General features: G+C 63.9%; 2 protein-coding genes across 2 annotated transcripts; both read right to left on the bottom strand.

Moving 5' to 3' along the window:
- Positions 1-1,771: 1,771 nt before the first annotated feature.
- CYHR1 (cysteine and histidine rich 1) lies at positions 1,772-13,302 on the bottom strand. The gene is made up of 4 exons (XM_038555852.1): positions 12,925-13,302; positions 5,017-5,255; positions 4,119-4,330; positions 1,772-2,529 (listed from the first exon to the last, which is right to left on the bottom strand). The coding sequence occupies exons 1-4, from the start codon at positions 13,300-13,302 to the stop codon at positions 2,138-2,140; spliced, it is 1,221 nt and encodes a 406-aa protein (XP_038411780.1). The 3' UTR covers positions 1,772-2,137.
- A 1,154-nt stretch (positions 13,303-14,456) lies between these two features.
- Positions 14,457-16,223, bottom strand: LOC111098591 (cysteine and histidine-rich protein 1-like). Its single transcript, XM_038555854.1, has 2 exons — positions 15,458-16,223; positions 14,457-15,247 (listed from the first exon to the last, which is right to left on the bottom strand). The coding sequence occupies exons 1-2, from the start codon at positions 15,548-15,550 to the stop codon at positions 14,762-14,764; spliced, it is 579 nt and encodes a 192-aa protein (XP_038411782.1). The 5' UTR covers positions 15,551-16,223; the 3' UTR covers positions 14,457-14,761.
- Positions 16,224-16,694: the final 471 nt, after the last annotated feature.

Raw genomic sequence — 16,694 nt, forward strand, 5'->3', positions numbered from 1 at the left:
ACCCCCACTCTCCTAAGTCAGGGTGTCAAGGTGGCAGGGGTCCTGGAGACAGACCGCTGCTATTTGCTCCTTCCTAACAGCATGGGGAGGACATCCCCAGTAAATCAACGACCCTCGGTGAGATGCCACGAGGACATCGTGACACCAGCTCCTAGGCGTTGCTGGGACATACCACCATCTCCCAGGGTACCTGGCCCCCCAGGCCGTAAGGCTCAGCTGCTGAGGTGGGGACGGGACACTGGGAAGTATGACCACTCCTCTTGGCCACCCCCAGACACATACCCCTGCAAGAAGGGCCTTGTGTGGGTGCCGTCCTGCCCCCACGCTCTTGGGCTGCCGGAACTGGTGGGCCCTATGCCCCCAGCAGCCAGGAACCCCAGCCCGCCGTCATCCCCCAACCCCAAGGCCACTAGCCCCGGGACTGCAGAGGCAGGGCTGAGAAGGCCCGGCCACATGCCTGACCTGCGTGCAGATCTGCTGCCTCTCACCCGCCCCACCCAGCAGAGTCTTGGGGTGCCACCCCACCCCCCCCCCCCGCCCGCTCAAATCTGTCCCTCAGGCAAGCCTGCCCTGCCCTGACTCCGCCATAACACAGTCGCTTTCAAATCCAGAAACTCTACAAAGATGGCATGCCCCCCAAGAACCGCTGAGCTGCAAGGACACGGCGCCGTCCCCTCTACACACAAGCCGGCCCACAGCTATCTGTCACCCTCCGTGCCCACTAGGCGGGGAGCCCTCGAGGGCAGTGGGGCAGTGGGCCTCCCGCACCAGGGTGAGCCCCCACACATGTGCCAGCGGCCAGGCTGGCATCTTTCTTTGGTGTGTGTGTGGCGGGCTGCAGGAAACCAAGCACAGCACCTCTGGGCGCCCTCAGCGGCCAGGCGCAGGTGGCCTGGCAGGAGGGCTCCCTGGAAGCCCCGCGCCCTAGGCTGCAAACGGGAAGCTGCCACCGTCTTCTCAATACAGCTCAGCAAGCTGTCCTGCGGGGAGAAGTGGCTCAAGGGCCACCGCCTGGACTAGACACCAGGGCAAGGCTTTCACTCCACCCGGTGACACCAGCTCCGGAGGGACCCTGCGGAGCCTACAGGGCCTGGGAAATGGGGGGCCAGGAGGCTGGGGGTGGGGTGGGGGCGGCAGGGACTGCTCTGAAGCCCAGGGTAGGCCAGGGGCAGAGGACATGGTTCTTTGGTATTTAAGCAACAGAAGCCTATCGCAGAAGCCGTGTCTCCTAAGACAGGAAGGGGGCCACGATCCCCCTTCCAGCGGGCGTGGAGGCTGCCCCAGGACCACCCCAGGCTGCAGAGTGGGGCCGTCCGGCCCCCGCGACCCTCACTGCTAGGCCCTTGTCGCGGTGCCCACGGCTTCCCCCACAGGCTGAGGGTGCTGTGCCCTCAAGGCTGAATACAGAAAATAGATCCTCTCGCTAAACTTTTTAACTTCTAGAAGAGCCTGTAAAGAGTTTAATTGTTTTCCTGGGAAGATACAGGAGTTCCCCCTGCATTCCGAAGCATCTGCTGAGCCTGGGTGCGGCCACGTCCTGCCTTTCTGCAGCAGATGGCGGCGGGGGGGGGGGGGGGGGGGGGGGGGGGGGCCAGGGGGGGGTGCTGGGGCCACCGCAGGACCGGCCCTGGCCCGGGAGGGAGGCCACAGCCCGTGCAGCTGTGTGTGCAGGTGTGGTAACAAGGACCTCCGGGCTCGGACCCCCAGGCCAAACCACAGCTCCCCAGATGTCCAATCGCAGCTACGCCTTTCCCTCAAACAAAACAGAAAGTAGGAAACAAGGGTGCCTTTTTAATTGCAATCAAATATGCCGTCTGAAGTCAGCGTGCTCCCCGAGCCCGGCCCAGGGGTCGTGCACGGCCCAGAGCAGACGGTGCGCCTCACCGCGCGTGGGGGCCGGGGCACGGCCGCTGGGCTTAGCCCTGCTGTGTCCCTGAGCCACCGTCTCCTCTGCAGGTGGCCCGGCCTCTGATGCCTGGGACAGGGGAGGCGGGGCGGAGGGCGAGGTGTAAGTGCTCACACCTTCGCACACGCATGCAGACTTTCCCAATGTTCGCGTTTGTTCCTTCTCCTTGGCTAAAATGGTCAGCACTGTGAAGCCACTGCCGGGCCGGCGGGGGCAGCCCAGCGGCGCCGCCTACTTCTGTATCTGGAACAGGAAGAGCCGTAGGTTGATGTTCTTGGCGGCTAGCAGCTTGTTGCACTCCACGGAGTCGACGATGGGCAGTGGTACGTAGTCCGTCTCGTTGCTCTCGTTGGTGAAGACGAAGTGGTAGATGACGGGGCTGATCTTGACGTCATCGTACGGGCCCTTGAGCAGCAGGAAGGAGCACTCCAGGGGCGCCGTGACCTTGCTCTTGAGGAGGAGCTGGAAGGAGAGCGTGCGCTTGCACGACAGGTTGGGGTTACGCTCGGAGTCGTTCACGCGCGCCTTCAGGACCCACGTCTGGTTCAGCACCGTGAACCTCGGCGTCTCGTAGTACAGGCGCGTGATGAAGTCATCCGTGCGGTAGGGCCGAAACTGGACCTCTGTGGAGACAGACAGGCCGGGAGAGCCGGCAGTCAGTGCGGGCGGGGCGGGCGGCGGCGCCTTCCGGAGGCCGAGGATAAAGGCTCAGCCAGGGAGGAAGGCCACTTACCAGGAGAACACAGCGTGCTCTACTTGTCACAAGGCAAATCAAACGCAATTATGGCAAATGGAGGCGCACATAAGCTTTAGGGAAACAACTACAAACAGAAGTGACACGCGTTAGCTGCAGGGAGTCCGGAGGCTGAGAGAAGTGAGTGGCCCGACCCTCGCCGGCCGCCCTCCTTGCCTCCCCCAGGGCCCAGCCCAGGCACAGGGAGGCCCACCCAGGGGCGTGGGTAAGCAGACACACAGACAGGATGCATTCTGAGAACAAGTGCACTTTATTGGTTCTGATACAGAGCTGCCAGGAAAGCCGGCGGCGCCGGGCGGGCAGGCACGTGGCACGGGAGCCTGCCGGGGCGCGAGGCAGAGCGCGGGCATGTGGCCCGGTGCTGGGCTCCTGTGCTGTCACACAGTTCTCTCAGCACAGCCCGGGGCCCATGGCCCACGAGTCCCTCCACGGAGGCGGCCAGTCCTTCCTGTGTGGACGGGGATCCCCGCCCAGCCACCGCCACGATCACGATGCCTCAGCCCGCCCAGACCCACGAGGCGAGGCCTGGACCGTTTGTGCCATGGCGCCCACCAGGGCAGCTGAGGCTGCAACTAACTAGGGCCCACGGCCTTCTGCTGCTGAGGCTGCGGGGCCCTTCGCCTCTCAGGCCCCTGCGGGCCCACACCTAGCCAGGCCCGGTCCAGGCAGCGTGGTGTGACTGGTTGCCTGCGCCCGCCCTTGACGCTCTGAGCCGGCTGCCTGGTGTGGGCCGAGCCGTAGAGGGCCGCGGTCTCCCTCAGTGGCCCCAGTGGCAGCAGGTGCTTCTCGCTGTTCTCTGTGTCTGGACCAGGCCCTGGCCTGCTTCCTGCTCCCCAGCGTGTCCAAAGGCAGTGGCCGGGGCCAGGAGAGCCCACGGGATCCAGTGGGCCTGGGTGTGATCCAGCCTGCCCGTCCCCGGGCGTCCACTCCCAGCTCTGCATTTTGAGCGGAGCACCCTCAGCTCATTCAGGAGCCCTGCCCCTGAGCATCTTCTTGATGGCCTCAGGAGGCCCGTGGCCACTGCAGTCAGTGCCTGCAGGCAGGACCGGCTGTGCTGAGTGCTCTTCTTGCCTTTGGCTCCGCAGGGCAGGCCCCTAGCTGCCGGGCCCTCCAAGACACACCCACCTTCTGCTTAGACACTGACTGTCCCAAGGGCTGTGCAGCCCCACGCAGCGGGACACCACCTTGTTAGGGTGGCAGGGCCAGGGAGGGGAGGACAGGTGAGAGGGCCTCTGAGAGCCATGCAGGTGCCCCTGGGGTCCTGCCCCGGCCCCTCCCCTGCTTGGCCTCTGGCACGTCTTCTCCCCCAAGGTGTCCTCCCATTCACCAAAGCTTGTCCAGAGCCTGGCCATCCAGCAGGGCCCGTGCCCACGGCTCAGAGCCCACAGCTCCCCAGGCTCCCAGCCACCCGCCCCCCCCCAGCCTGTGCGGCATGCAGTGGGCGGCGGGGCGCCTCACCTGTGTAACCAATCTTTTCAAAGCTGAGCAGGCTAAAGATGCTGTTATAGAGCTGCATCTCCTTGCGGTGGCTCTGGTCCATCTCATCCAGAATCTCCATCAGCTCATTGCCCGTCTTGGTTGGGTGGGCACATGCAGCCTCATGCACCGTCAGCTCGTGGAAAGGGCCATGCCACGGGCAGCCGATGCGCTTATATTTGCACTGGGTCACCCTGGGGAGGAGGTGAGCACCGTGGTCACGGCCTGTGCCCTGTGGCAGGTGGCTCTGCCCAGCGGTCCTCCAGGGTGGGCCTCTGCTCGGTCCCCTGCCCGTACACAGGTTACCCCTCGAAGGACATGTTCACCACGTGCCAGCCCCAGGAAGGGGTCAGAGTGTGTGTGGGAGACAGGAAAGCAGCGCACGAGAGCTCTGAAGACGCACGCCACCGACACCCTTTGCTGTGAGGATTCTCTTGCTTGAAAACAGTGGTCACTGACCGTGATCTTGGACCCTATGCAAGTCTCAGTGGCCTGACTCCACGGGCAGGGACCGGGTCGGGGTGCCCATGCAGCTTCGCACCGAGCTCCCGGAGCTTGCCATGCTCTCCTGGGCTCAAGGATGCCAAGGACAGCCAGGTCTACGAGGCCACCACGCAGCCAGAGAGCCCTGGAGAGCCAGGGCGATGTCCCAACAGCCACTGGGTCCAGATCCAAGCGACCGGCGCTCTGCAGCCCACTCCTGCCCACCCACCCCCCCAGGCCTGGGCCCCGAGCAGCTCCACCCTGGCCCCCGAGGGAACTCCGGGTTGTCACTGGGCTAGGTGTGCAGGAGCCAAGGCCAGGCCAGGCAGCAGGGACCAAGCAGAGTAGGTGGCGCTCCGGGCCTCGCCAGCCCCATCCTGGGCCCCCAGGAGGTTACCTGTCCTGGCACTCCTCCTTCTGGTGCCTCTCCAGGAGGGAACGGGGAAACTGACGCAGGCAGAAGCCACACTCGGAGGGCAGTTCGCTCACGGCTTTCTCCACAGCCAGGTTGCGGCAGCAGAGGCTCTTACTGATCTCACAACGACAGTTAGGGCACGTGGCCTGCTCCTCCTTCAGCCGGGCATCTGCTAGTAGGTGGATAAAACAGCCAGCGCACATCAAGTGACCGTTAGTACACTGCGAAGAAGGAAAGGGAGATGAGCTCACAGACCTGCAGGACGTGCACACACGCACGCGCCAGCCGGGCCGCTGGCCGCAGCAGGAGGGCCTGCTGGCCAGGACAGGTGCGGGCACGCTGCTGTTCGGCAGACGGGGCCACCGCTCAGGAGGCCCATGGCCAGGGGGGTTCCTGTGGAGAGCGAGGTGACTCAAAGTGGCCCTCGGCGGCTTGCAGACGTTGCGGATCCGCACTGAGGTGGGCCCGCTGGTGGTGACCGGTTTGGCCACACTGGGGCTTGGAGCCAGGGACTGTCTCAGGAGCCCCCAGAGGCCCTGATTTCAGGACGCCTGTGGGGACGCGGGCTCCCGGCACCTAGCCGGCAGCCCGTGCGGGGGCTGGGGACCTTGCTCAGACGACCCAGCCCTCCCTGGCCAGCACAGGTGAGAGATAGCTGCCACCTGCCCAGTGAGGCTGGCTTCCTGCAGGGACTTTCCTAAAAGCTGGTGGCCCAGAGAGTGGCAGGCGGGGCGGCCTAGCTGGCCTGGGTCAAGGGTGTGTGTGCCCCATGCAGGCCCGGAGAACGGGGGCTACAGGGCTATGGGCAGCAGAAGGGAGGCCCCTCCCCTTCTGACCCCGCGGCTCTGAGGCCCAGACACTGCATGTCAGCACCCTGCCCTGCTGGGAGCCTTGCGCCTGTGATAGTCTCTGCTCTTGTCTTGGGTCTCTGGTTCCACACCTGCCTCTCGAGTTCCCACTGGGTGCTGTTCAGAGAACTACACGGGCTGCGGGGAAGGAGGCCCACGGAGAAAGGAGATGTACGAGGGCAAAGCCTTGGGCAGACGTATCTCCCCAGGCCTGGCCCTAGCTGGTCAAACCCTGTGGAGGCAGAGGTTAGGGAAGGCTGTGGGGGGCACAGGGCGTTCCGCTCAGGGCAGCTGGACTTTCACTTGGAACCCTCCCACAGCCGGGCGAGGGTGAACGGGCACATGGCACTGTCACAGGCCTCGCCAGCAGCTGGCCCGGGCTTGCCCGCCGTGGCACCCCTCCAGAGAGCCACCCCTCCAGGCTCCCCTCGAGGTCCAGAACGCTTCCGAGGGGCACGCTGTGCAGCACACGCCTCTGCCCGGCCACAGCCACACCCGTGGGACGCTCATAAACACCAACTGCTGTCCCATCAGCTCAGGGGTCTGTGTCCCCTGAACTGAGCCCGTCGCACGGGGTGCTGGGCCCGGGGTCTTCTGGGCGATGGGACTGACGTGCTGAGGACAGAAGCCACGTGCACGCACACGGCACAGACGATCTGTACTGAAATCTCAATTCAGGCCAAAAATTAAAGTGTGCAAGATGAGAAGGGGAGCTGGCTGGGTTCAGGTTTGCAGGGGGGCAGTGCCAGCTCCGGACACACGGGCTGGCTGGGGGGTGGATCCCAGAGGCCGCCGGGCTGCGCTGGGGCCTGCTCCCAGGACGCCTCTCCCGTCGCCCCCAGGGGTGGATGGAGAAGCCAGAGACACTGTGAGGGGAGGGGAGGGCACAGACACCACAGGCCCTTTCCACCCGGCAGGAGGCACAGACTGAGGGCCCGAGGCTCGTCAAACCACAGCCCGAGGGAAGACTGCTGCAGCTCGCGGGAGGCATCAAGGGACGGTGCTCACGCTCATCTAACTACTTATTCATGGAGGAGACTTCAGGGTTCCCCTTGGAAGTGAAGCCACAACCAGCGTGGCCACCACTTGCCTGAGCGGAACAGCAACGGAACGCACATGGCTTCGTCTGCGTCAAGGCAGAGCAGCAGGGTGTGGGCTGAGGGTGAGGGACTCCCATGGAGTCCGAGACGCTCCTGAGGCACACCAAGGGGGCCAAGCACATGGCTGCCTACCTCCCAGCACTACCCTCAGAGTCCACTGCTGGGGCGCAGAGAGCCGGCCTGCACACTCCTGCCAGCAGGTCTCTTCCTATTCCCCGGGGGCTGAGGGAACCTCCAAGCTCCCAGGCCAGCTCCCACCCGCTCCTCCTGAGCCATAGGTGACAGGGCACCGTGGAGCAGTAGGACTCTTGCCCTTCTCTGGGGGAGGCAGGTCACTGCCCCTTAGGCCACAACAGCTCCGTTGTTAAGTCGAAAGACAGTGAGCCAGGAAGATGCTGCAGAGTGCTGCTGGCCCTGCCAAGGGACGAGCGGACGTCCACATGCAGCCAGCACCTCATGGTTAGCCAAGGGATGTTCTTGGGTAAAAACCAGGTGGCTGGTCTGGGCCCAGCTGGTCTGTCCACAGCAGGGTGGGTCACCAAGCCCCAGAGCCCTCCCCGCTACCCAGGTCCTCCTTGACCTGAGCACAACTCCGACTTCACATGCAGGCCTGGCCACACGGTAACACAGAGCAGCGTCCTCGGTGGCTGGGCTGGACTGCACCTCCCCTGGTCTGCGCAGCCACAAGCTGGGCACAAGCCTCTGATGGACAGCTAGGGCAGGCCAGAATGCCCCACTCGGCATGCTAGAGCCAATTCTCCAAGAGCCTAGGTACCCCAAGAAACAGCCCCTGCAGCGCCCACCCAGCCAGGAAGATCCTGATGGGAGGGGGGCAGGAAGAGGGCAGCCCACCACAGAACACTGCAGGGCTTCCCCCGACAGATGCTGGTCTGACCTCTAGCCTACAGGTCACCAGCTGCATGACCTGGGCTTCTTGCTTCCCTCTCTGGGCCTCACTTTCCTCAGGCACAAGAAGTGACAGGGAGAGGACTAGCCTCATCATGTGCTGAAGGGGTGAGGTGAGACAACACGTATGACAGCAAGCTCAGCCCCCAGCACATGACAGGAGCAGAAGAAAACCCACCACGGCCATCACAGGGCTGCCACCTGCAAGGCCTCAGAGGGACTCCTGGCACAGGCATGTGATTTCAGCAAATGCCCTCCCTCACCCGTGGACCCTCCAGTCCCACCCAAGCCACAGCAATAGCCCCCAAGCCCCTTGCAAATGCCCCAGGAGCGGGCATTCATACCTGTCCTCTGAGGACACCACCCATCAACCCCATCTGGCCACAGGCAGCTCACATGCACCCAGGCCAGCTTTCCCCTGGGTGACAGGGGCGCTGAATGTACCATCCAACCTCACAAGGAGGAGCCCTGATCCCAGGCCTTGGGCCGTAAGAGAGCCTTAGAAAATACCTTCCTCCCCAACTCCTGGAAACCAAGCCTTGGCCAATCGGCCTTTTAGGCCCTCTCTTAAGCCTGGAGTGCACGGACCCCTCAGGTGCCAGGGGCTCCAGGAAGGCTTCCCACCTAGGCCGATGTGAGCACCCCAGCCTCCAAAGCACAACTAAGGCACTAACCCCAAACCTGCTGCTCAGCACAGCTGAAGGCCCCCTTCACCATGCCCATCAGGGCTGCAGGCACCCCATGTCCCCCTCCCCCAGGTTTGGCCTGAGGTCTCCTCAATCCCTTTATTCAAGGGGCTTAAGAAAGGACCTCACAGGGACACCTGGGGGGCTCAGCGGTTGGGTACCTGCCTTCTGCCTGGGTCATGATCCTGGGGTCCTGGGAGCAAGTCCTGCATTGGGCTGTGAGGGGCCTGCTTCTCCCTCTGTCTGTGTTTCTGCCTGTCTTTCTCGGTCTCTCATGAGTAAATGAATAAATCAGAAAGAAAGAAGGAAGAAAGGAAGGAAAAAAGAAAAGAAAAAAGAACGAACCTCACAGTGTCCAAGGGATGCAGCTGTTTTGGGTAAAGCCAAGCCCTAACACTCCACCAGGTTTCGGGTTTGAAGTCCTGGTGTCACACCTCAAGACCTAGGATCCGGATGGGAACCAATCAACCCCATAGCCACGTTCTTGCTCAGATGTAGATACTCCCTGGATCAAAAAGCAACTCAAATGACAAGTAACCACCACATAAAACCCAGCTTCTCACACAGCCAGAGCTCAGAAACCTTCTCCTCTCAATGCTCGTTTTAGAGAAGCAGACACACCTCCGCAGCTCTACTCTGCTACCTTTCTCAGCCCAAAGCATGAGGCAGGACTAGGGAAGAGGATCCCAGGCCAGCTGGGTGGGCAGCCCCATGGGGGATTCCTTAAAGATCAGCGGGAACAGAGCCTGCAGCACCGGGCACGCTGACAACCACTGGAGGCTTCTCCAGGCCTGCGACCATGCGGCCGGGCCTGGGCAGAGACGGGCCTACCCCTGCTTTCTAGGCCTTTTACCAATGTGACGCCAATCAAGTAACCAGTTTCCTTGTGCCAGGGCCCGAGTCCTGGTGGAGACAGGAGACCCTAGGGGTGAGAGGCACAGCAAGCTACACCCACCCCCCACAGGGCAGAAACCGGCAAGTGCCCCAGTCAAGTGAGGACAAGCATCCTGTAGCACGGAGCCGCTGCCTCTGTGGGGCCCTGGAAGAGGAGGAGGGATGGAAGACGGCAGCTGGGTAGAAGGGGCACAGGAGCAATGTGCTGGGGGCAGGTCTGAGGCCGCGAGTGCCAGGCCAGAAAGCCAGCTGGGGGGCCACATCCTGAGACCCCTGACTATTCCTTCACCCCGGGGATCACAGGGAACTTCTCAGGCTGAGAACATGGTGGGGGCGGGGGAGGTACACGTGCACTGCTCCAGGCACCACCAAGGCTGTGCCTCCCCCACAGAAGGCACTCACACACGCAAGGCACCCGGGCACCCTGCCCCGGAGCCGCAGTCTGCATCTACGCACACACCTGTTGCCTGTCCCGCGTGAGTGTCCCAGCTGCAACTCACTCCAGCCCTCTGCCCCGACCTCGGTGCCTGCCTGCGACTCTGGTGAGTGGCCCCAAACCCGGTCAGGCCAGTCACCAGGGACACACCCAACACCTGCAGAGAACATCAAAGCACCTGCCGTACCTACTGTCCCTGGTCTGACCTGCGTAAAGTAGGCCACGGGGGAAACCATTTGCATGAGCATCTTGCTCTTACACCAAAGCAAGTTCCCCAGCCCAGGTGTGTGGCTCAGCATGCCAGATGTGTAGGAGAGCCAGCTGTGCGGAGCCAGGCGCTCAGACTTGGGAATGGGGGCAAGTCTGTTCAAGGCGAGCTCTTGCCACCACCGAAGCTCCCCTGGCAGTGCACAGGTGGGGTCTGGTGGCCACAGGGCAAGCTCTCAAGTTACCATACACTCAGCCGACTCGAGACCCAAGGATTTGCCCCCCAGGCTCAGGCAGGCACAGTGCACAGGACTCAGCACGGCCACTGGTTACTCTCCTCACCCCAGAGCTGGGCACCACCTGGTGCCTGCCCCAAACCATTCGTCCTGGTGGGTCAGGAGAACAGAACGTGTGACGTGCCCGACACCAGCCCACCGGAAATGGCTAGTCAACACGGCTTACCAAAGAAGGCCAGCAGAAACGGAGGGGCTGAGCCCAGGCCACGAGGTGATGGCTAATAACAGGCCCCAACCAGGGACACACAGAAAGCTGTGTGTCTGCCTGTTGCGAGACAGCATGTGTAGGACTGATGCCACTTGCTGACCAAATCCTCCTGGGAGCAAACCCAGCTCAGATGCAACCAGGTAATGGCCCAGGCCTCCAGGCCCACCCCAACCCCTACCCTTAATGTCCCCATCCAGGGTTGTATGCGGCAGGAATCACCAAGAAGCCTTCCCTCCTTCCTCTGGCTCATCCCTCAGGCCCCTCATGGGCACTGCTATGCATCCTGCCAGGTGTGCTCCTGACCCATGGCATGGCTTCCAAAGCAAATGCTGACCCGTGGAAGGTCTCTGGTCAACCTTTCTAGAGCCAAGGGCTCCACCACTGATAACATGTTCTAGAGCTTTCTCCAGGCCTCTAGAGATGAGAGGGAAACAACTCCCTACCAAGGCCTGGCTGTCACTTGGGAAGGATGGAGGTGGAGCAGGGGACCAGTGCCAGAGCCCACAGCTTAGCCTCACTCTCCTTGCTTAGCAGGCCTGTTTCCAGGGCAGCTGCTCAGCAGAGCCCACTAGGCCTGGGGAGGGCCACAGGTCGGGCTGCCTCAGCTCCTTCACTCTATCCGTCACAGCTGCTTAGCTGCCTGCCTTCAGCCTGCCCAGGACAGAGCTCAGCTCCCAGCACAGTGCGGGCCAGTTTGAACCAGCCAGGCTCAGAGGCCCCATCACAGTGGCTCTGGCCAGAGGCAGAGCTTCGGCTCTGTGCTGAGTGGACCAGGAGGCGGCATCATGTGGCCTGTCATCATATCATCATGCCAGGTCCAGGTCTAACACAGGATGGGAGACTCCCCCAAATTCCCCTGGGACCCTCCTCCCACTCATCATTAGCATGGCTGTTTGGGCTCTCATTTAAGACCCGAGGAAGGAAAAGTTCTTCTACGTAAGAGGATCAAAAGATCACGGGCAAGGAAAAAGGGGACCGGAGAGGACACAACTCCTGAGGGTAGCACCTCCAAGGCCGAGGGGCTATGGGAAGCATTCCCCCAGTGGGGTCAGAAGACCTGCGGTGTTCTTGAGCAAGGGCCTCTCGCCAGGGTAGGCTGAGAGCCAGTATCCTCCACCCAGAGAACTCAACCCACTCCCCTGCCAACGCCTCCTCCCTTCTCTGTTACCTGGGCACACCAGGGTCCTCCTAAGCTACTTCATGCCAAAGTAGGAAAGGACCTGGAGACTTACAGGCTGGGGAAGCGGCAACCCAGGTCAGCTTCGTACTGCTTACTACAACGGCCCTCTCACCCACTGCCCCAGTCAGAGTAACAGCAGGAAAACAAGGCCCCAGCAGCAGCGACCAACTCCCGAAAGTGCAAAGAAAGGTGATCGCGAACGTGTTCTAGCCCTCACAGGGGCACTGGGAAGAAGGGGTATCCAGGTCAGAGGATGAGGTGGAGACACAGATGAACAAAGAGGGCAGCACACTGCAAACAGCCCTGGGCCAGCGTGTGGCCCCTGCTGCTCGTGATGCAATGGCAGGCCCACCGGGGCCAAGTGCCCTCTCTGATGGCTCTGGCTGGTTAAGGACTGGGTCCAGCCACTATTCTGGACCCACACCTGGGAGAAGGGGGGTGGACACACCTCCTGGAGTGCTGGTAGCCTAAGAAGCCAGGCCTGGTGTGGGTCAGGCGGGATGGGGAGGGAGTCTAACTTAGGACATAGCGTATCTGGACCACACAGCACAAGGCCAGGCTGGGAAGAGAGAAGGGACCCAGACCGTGGGGCTCGATGCAGGTGGTTGATCCAGACCAGGAACGACAGGAGGGACAAAACGTGATCAAATCCCTTCTTTCAATTGGGAGACAGAAGGTATAGGAGAGAAGCTTCAAGACAGCTCTCGGGGGTGTGGCTGCTAAAAGAATAGAGAAGAAGCTCTTGAGTGAAGGGGGAGCACCAGGATCCCCCGAATCCAGGGATGCAGAGTGAGGGGAACCGACTCTGGGGGGTGTATGGGGGGGCGTCTGTCACCAGCTTCCTCGGGGCCAACTCAGAGGGTGGGCTGGGGAGCGCTGAGCTGGGGCAGCGGAGAAGGCTGAAAAGCAAAGAGGAGAAATAACATTCGAGTCGAGAAACAAGGGAAGCGAGGCCGGGAAAGAAGCTGGTCGCGGAGAGGAGGCGAGAGGAGAGCTCCCCAACAGACGCCAGGACCCGCCTGCCGGGCCCCAGGGCTCAGACCGGCTTCCGAGGGCCGGGGGCGCGGGGAGGGGGCGGCCGCGGCAGGGCTGCGGCCGGGCGGGGTCGGGGTCGGGCCGGCGGCCCTACCTGGTACACGGAGGCCTTGGGCAGGTCCAGGCAGACGGTGCAGCACAGCACCGAGTAGAGCCGCTCCTCCAGCTTCCCGCTGCCCGCCGCCGCCGCCGCCGCCGCCGCCTCGGCCGCCTCGGCCGCCCGCAGCCGCTTCTTGGGCGGCGCGTCGGGGTCGCCGGCCGCCTCCTGCAGCTGCCGGGCGCCGGCCAGGCCCGCCTCGTCCGGGAGCCCGGGCCCCGCCGCCTCGCCCAGCGCCGCCGCCGCCGCCGGCCCCGCGGCCGCCCCCGGCCCGGCCCCGACCCCGACCCCGGAGCCGACCCCGGCTCCGGCCGGCACGGCGCCCGCGGGCCCCGCGGCCGGCCCGCCCCCGCCGGCCTCCTCCGCGCCGGACATCGCGGCCGGTCGGCCCGGCGGGCGGGTGCCGGCGCGCACCCGCGGCTGGAGATTAGGGGCGCCGCGCGCTCCCGCCGCCCTCTCGCCGCCGCCGCGACCCCGCAGCCCCGCTCCCTGCGCCGCCGCCTCAGTGGGTCCGGCCCGCGCGTCGCCCCGAAGCCGCCGCGGCCACCGACCCCGGCGCGGCCGCCATCTTTGTTTTCGCTGCGCGCCCCCCCTGCCGCCGCCGCCGCCCCCTCGGCCTCCCCGTCACGTGACCGCGCGGGGCCAATGGGAGCGCCGCTCGGGGCTAGACGGCACGTCCGCCGGGGCCAATGGGCGCGCAAGGACGCCCGAGGGCCCGCCCCTGCAGAAAGTGGGCAGGAAGGAGGCGGGGCCCCCGGCGGCCTGCGGAGGGGCGCGGGGCGGGGGAAGTCCTGGGGATGGGGGCGTGCGCGCCGCTTCCGGTCCTCTAGGGTGCGGCCCCCGAGCCAAGGGCCACCCGAGGGAGGTGTGCGTGCGCCTTTGTCCCGCAACACGGAGGGCTGCATGCGCGGCGCTGTGGCCAGGCTCGGCCGAGAACCCCGCCGGCCGGTCCCGCCCCTCTGCTGCCGGACCAGCTGACGGCCGTTGCTTCCACCGCACGCAAGCAGAGATACTCCCCGAGAAAGGGCCCTGGACCTCGAATTTAAACCACCTTTCTGCCTAATCCCGGGGTTGGGAATGGAAGAGGGGTCCGGTGAGGAGCGTGAGGGTTTGGGGACATAAGGACGTGCCTTGCACAGGCCAGAGGGCGAATGAGCACACGTCGAGTTAGCTCTGGGAGGGAAGGTGCATTTCTGAGGACAGCCGTAATACAGATGTACTACAGTCCTCCCCTGTCCCCATTCCGATTGGCAGCCCGTGACGGTCACTGTCCCAGAGGGTCACCTGCCATGCTGGGCAAGGATACTCAGAGCTCCACCGTGTCGCAGGAGAGCAAAGGCCCAGGACGAGTTCTTCTCAATCTAGGGGCCCTCCTGGCAAAGGTGCCACTAGGTCAGGCCGAGTGAGGCCCCAGGGCTAGTTCTAGGATATTCCCCTTTTTTGCACAAGGAAACCAGCTGCTGCCCTAAAGCTTTAGAAAGCTCACTGGAGGATCCCTCGATCCCTTGCAAGAATGGGCAGATTCCATATTCCTGCTGTTTCCCTAAGGTTTATTGGAGACCAAGCCTCTCTCTGGATCCACAACCATGGCCTGCCCAGCAGCAGGCCCCAAAATGTGCCTGGGGCCCCATCCCCTTCATTCTGGTCTAGGCGAGTTCCCACACTCAGGCAGAGGAGGGACGGTGGTGCCTGGACTCAGCCTCCTAACCAAGGCATCCATCACCCTGCAGCAAGCTCTTTTTGGGAGACCCGAGAGTCCATCCTTAAGGGAGCAGGCCTGTGGGAGAGGGAAGCGGTAGCCAGGACGGAAGCCCCACCATGCTGTCTCTAAGCATCACTCCCACTGCAGGCGCTGTGTGTGCAGGGCTCGGTGGTAGGCCCAACTGCCTGCAGCAAGGGCCCAGCGACAGATGTCCTCTTTTGGCAGCAGCAGCAGTCTGTCTTCCTCCAGCCGGCTCAGGAGGCCTGCAGCACCCAACATCGCACCCCCCCACATTCCATAAGTGTTGGTTGTGAAAACAGCCACGATGAGGATAGTCACTGCAACCACCAGCACCACTGCCTGGCCAGCCACAGAGCGACCCTCAGCACCAAGGTGGTCACCGGCCACAGCCAGCACCATCCCTCCTCCCAGGAGCAGGTTGGCAGAGGAGCGGTCCCCATTCACCCAATGGAAATCAAAGGCCAGAAGGGGCAGGCCGATGACAGTGGCCACCCAGGCTCCAGCAAGAGAGTCTTCATCTGTGCCCAGCCCTGGGGCCAGCAAGGTGGCAGAGGCCAAGGCCTGGAGCAGGAAGCCAGCAGCCGCCCCTCGACTTGCCTGTCAGCACAAGGATAGAAGGAGATGCAGGGGAAAAAAAGAGCAAGGACCTTCCTTCAGGCAGAGAAAGGTCTGGGGGTCTCATGCAACCCTGGCCCCCAGACTCAAGCTCGCACCACCCTTTCTCCCTGACCCCGGGGAACTGGACCCGATTCAGGTCCTTGCAGTTTGTGAGTGGGTCACACCCCTGCTCCACCCCAGTGTACTCACCTGGGCAGTGCTCACGGCTGCATGCAGAGACACCACTCCCAGTGTCAGGTGGGACAGGGTGGTACTCCACTCATTCCAAGGCTTGGAGGCCATGGTACCTCGGGGGTAGTGAATGTGAAACAGGAAGGGGACTCAGAACTTAAGGAAGGAGCCCTCGACCAGGAGCCCTAAGGGCGATTCTCCAGGACTCCCAGGTTCCAGAGCCCCATCTCTAAGTGTTGGGATAGGCTCATCCGAAACTTTCTGGGGCCCTGAGGCACCGGACACAACTGTGGGGAAGAAGAACCTAGTTAGGCTGAGAAAAGAAGGGGGAAAGAGAGTCAGACCTGGGAGGCCGTGAGTTCTGGAGCCCTGGAGTCCAAGTGGGGGTTCCGGGCCTCGGGGAGAGTCATGCGCAGGCCCACTCGGCCTGGTTCCTGCGCTCGGGGAGGCGCCGTCTTCGGAACCGGGCCTGGGAGCAGCTACGGTGCAGGCCCTCAACGGCGGCTTAGCTGAGCGCCCCGACGCGGCGGCGAACAGTAGGCCGGAGTCGGCCGCCCCACCGTCCGCCGGGGCCCCGGCTCCAGCCCAGCGCGGGCCGGGCGCGAACCAACGAGAGGAGCGGAGGCTAGAGTGGCGGCGGGGGGCGGGGCCTGGGCGAAGGGGGAGTCCGAGGAGAGCCGGACGAGGTTGCGAGGGCGGAGGGCCCACCCGGAGGAGGGAGCTCGGCCCTCCGATCCGGGTAAGGCACCCGCGGGGTTCCGAGGGCTTCGTGGCTAGCGGAGGGGCTGTGAAGGGGAGGGCTGTGGGCGGGGCTGAAAGGGGAGGAGGGGTACGGGCAGAGGGGAGGGGCTGTTGCGGGGGGCGGAGCCTGTGAAAGGGCTTGTGGGCGGAGCTGCGAAGGGAGCTGATGGGCTGGGAAGGGTGTGGGCGGGACTGTAACGGCGGTCTGGGCGGGGCCGGGTGGGAGGGCGGTCTGGGCGGCGGTGGGAGGGGAGGGGCTGAGAGGAGGGCGGCTCTGGGTGGAGCTGTCGCAGGGGGCGGGGCTGAGAGGGATGTGGGCGGGGCTACGAGGTGGGACTGCGAAGGGCACTGGGCGAGGCTGAGGGGGTCCGGGCGGGGCTACGAGGTGGGACTTCGAAGGGCACTGGGCGGGGCTGAGAGGGGGCGGGGCTACGAGGTGGAACTGAGAAGGGTACTGGGCGGGGCGGGGCTACGAGGTGGGACTGCGAAGGGTATTGGGCGGGGCTGAGGGGAT

The sequence above is a fragment of the Canis lupus genome, chromosome 13 (assembly GCF_011100685.1).
Source record: "Canis lupus familiaris isolate Mischka breed German Shepherd chromosome 13, alternate assembly UU_Cfam_GSD_1.0, whole genome shotgun sequence".
In the NCBI taxonomy this organism is placed as follows: Eukaryota; Metazoa; Chordata; class Mammalia; order Carnivora; family Canidae; genus Canis; species Canis lupus.

Excerpts from the sequence above, each read along its gene's own strand:
- CYHR1 (XM_038555852.1), bottom strand. The coding sequence starts at position 13,302 with ATGTCCGGCGCGGAGGAGGCCGGCGGGGGCGGGCCGGCCGCGGGGCCC. Across the intron at positions 5,256-12,924 it reads CCAAGGCCTCCGTGTACCAG|TGTACTAACGGTCACTTGAT; the intron begins GTAGGGCCGCCG and ends CCTTCTTCGCAG. Across the intron at positions 4,331-5,016 it reads AAGGAGGAGTGCCAGGACAG|GGTGACCCAGTGCAAATATA; the intron begins GTAACCTCCTGG and ends CCTCCTCCCCAG.
- LOC111098591 (XM_038555854.1), bottom strand. The coding sequence starts at position 15,550 with ATGGCCTCCAAGCCTTGGAATGAGTGGAGTACCACCCTGTCCCACCTG. Across the intron at positions 15,248-15,457 it reads CAGCCGTGAGCACTGCCCAG|GCAAGTCGAGGGGCGGCTGC; the intron begins GTGAGTACACTG and ends TTGTGCTGACAG.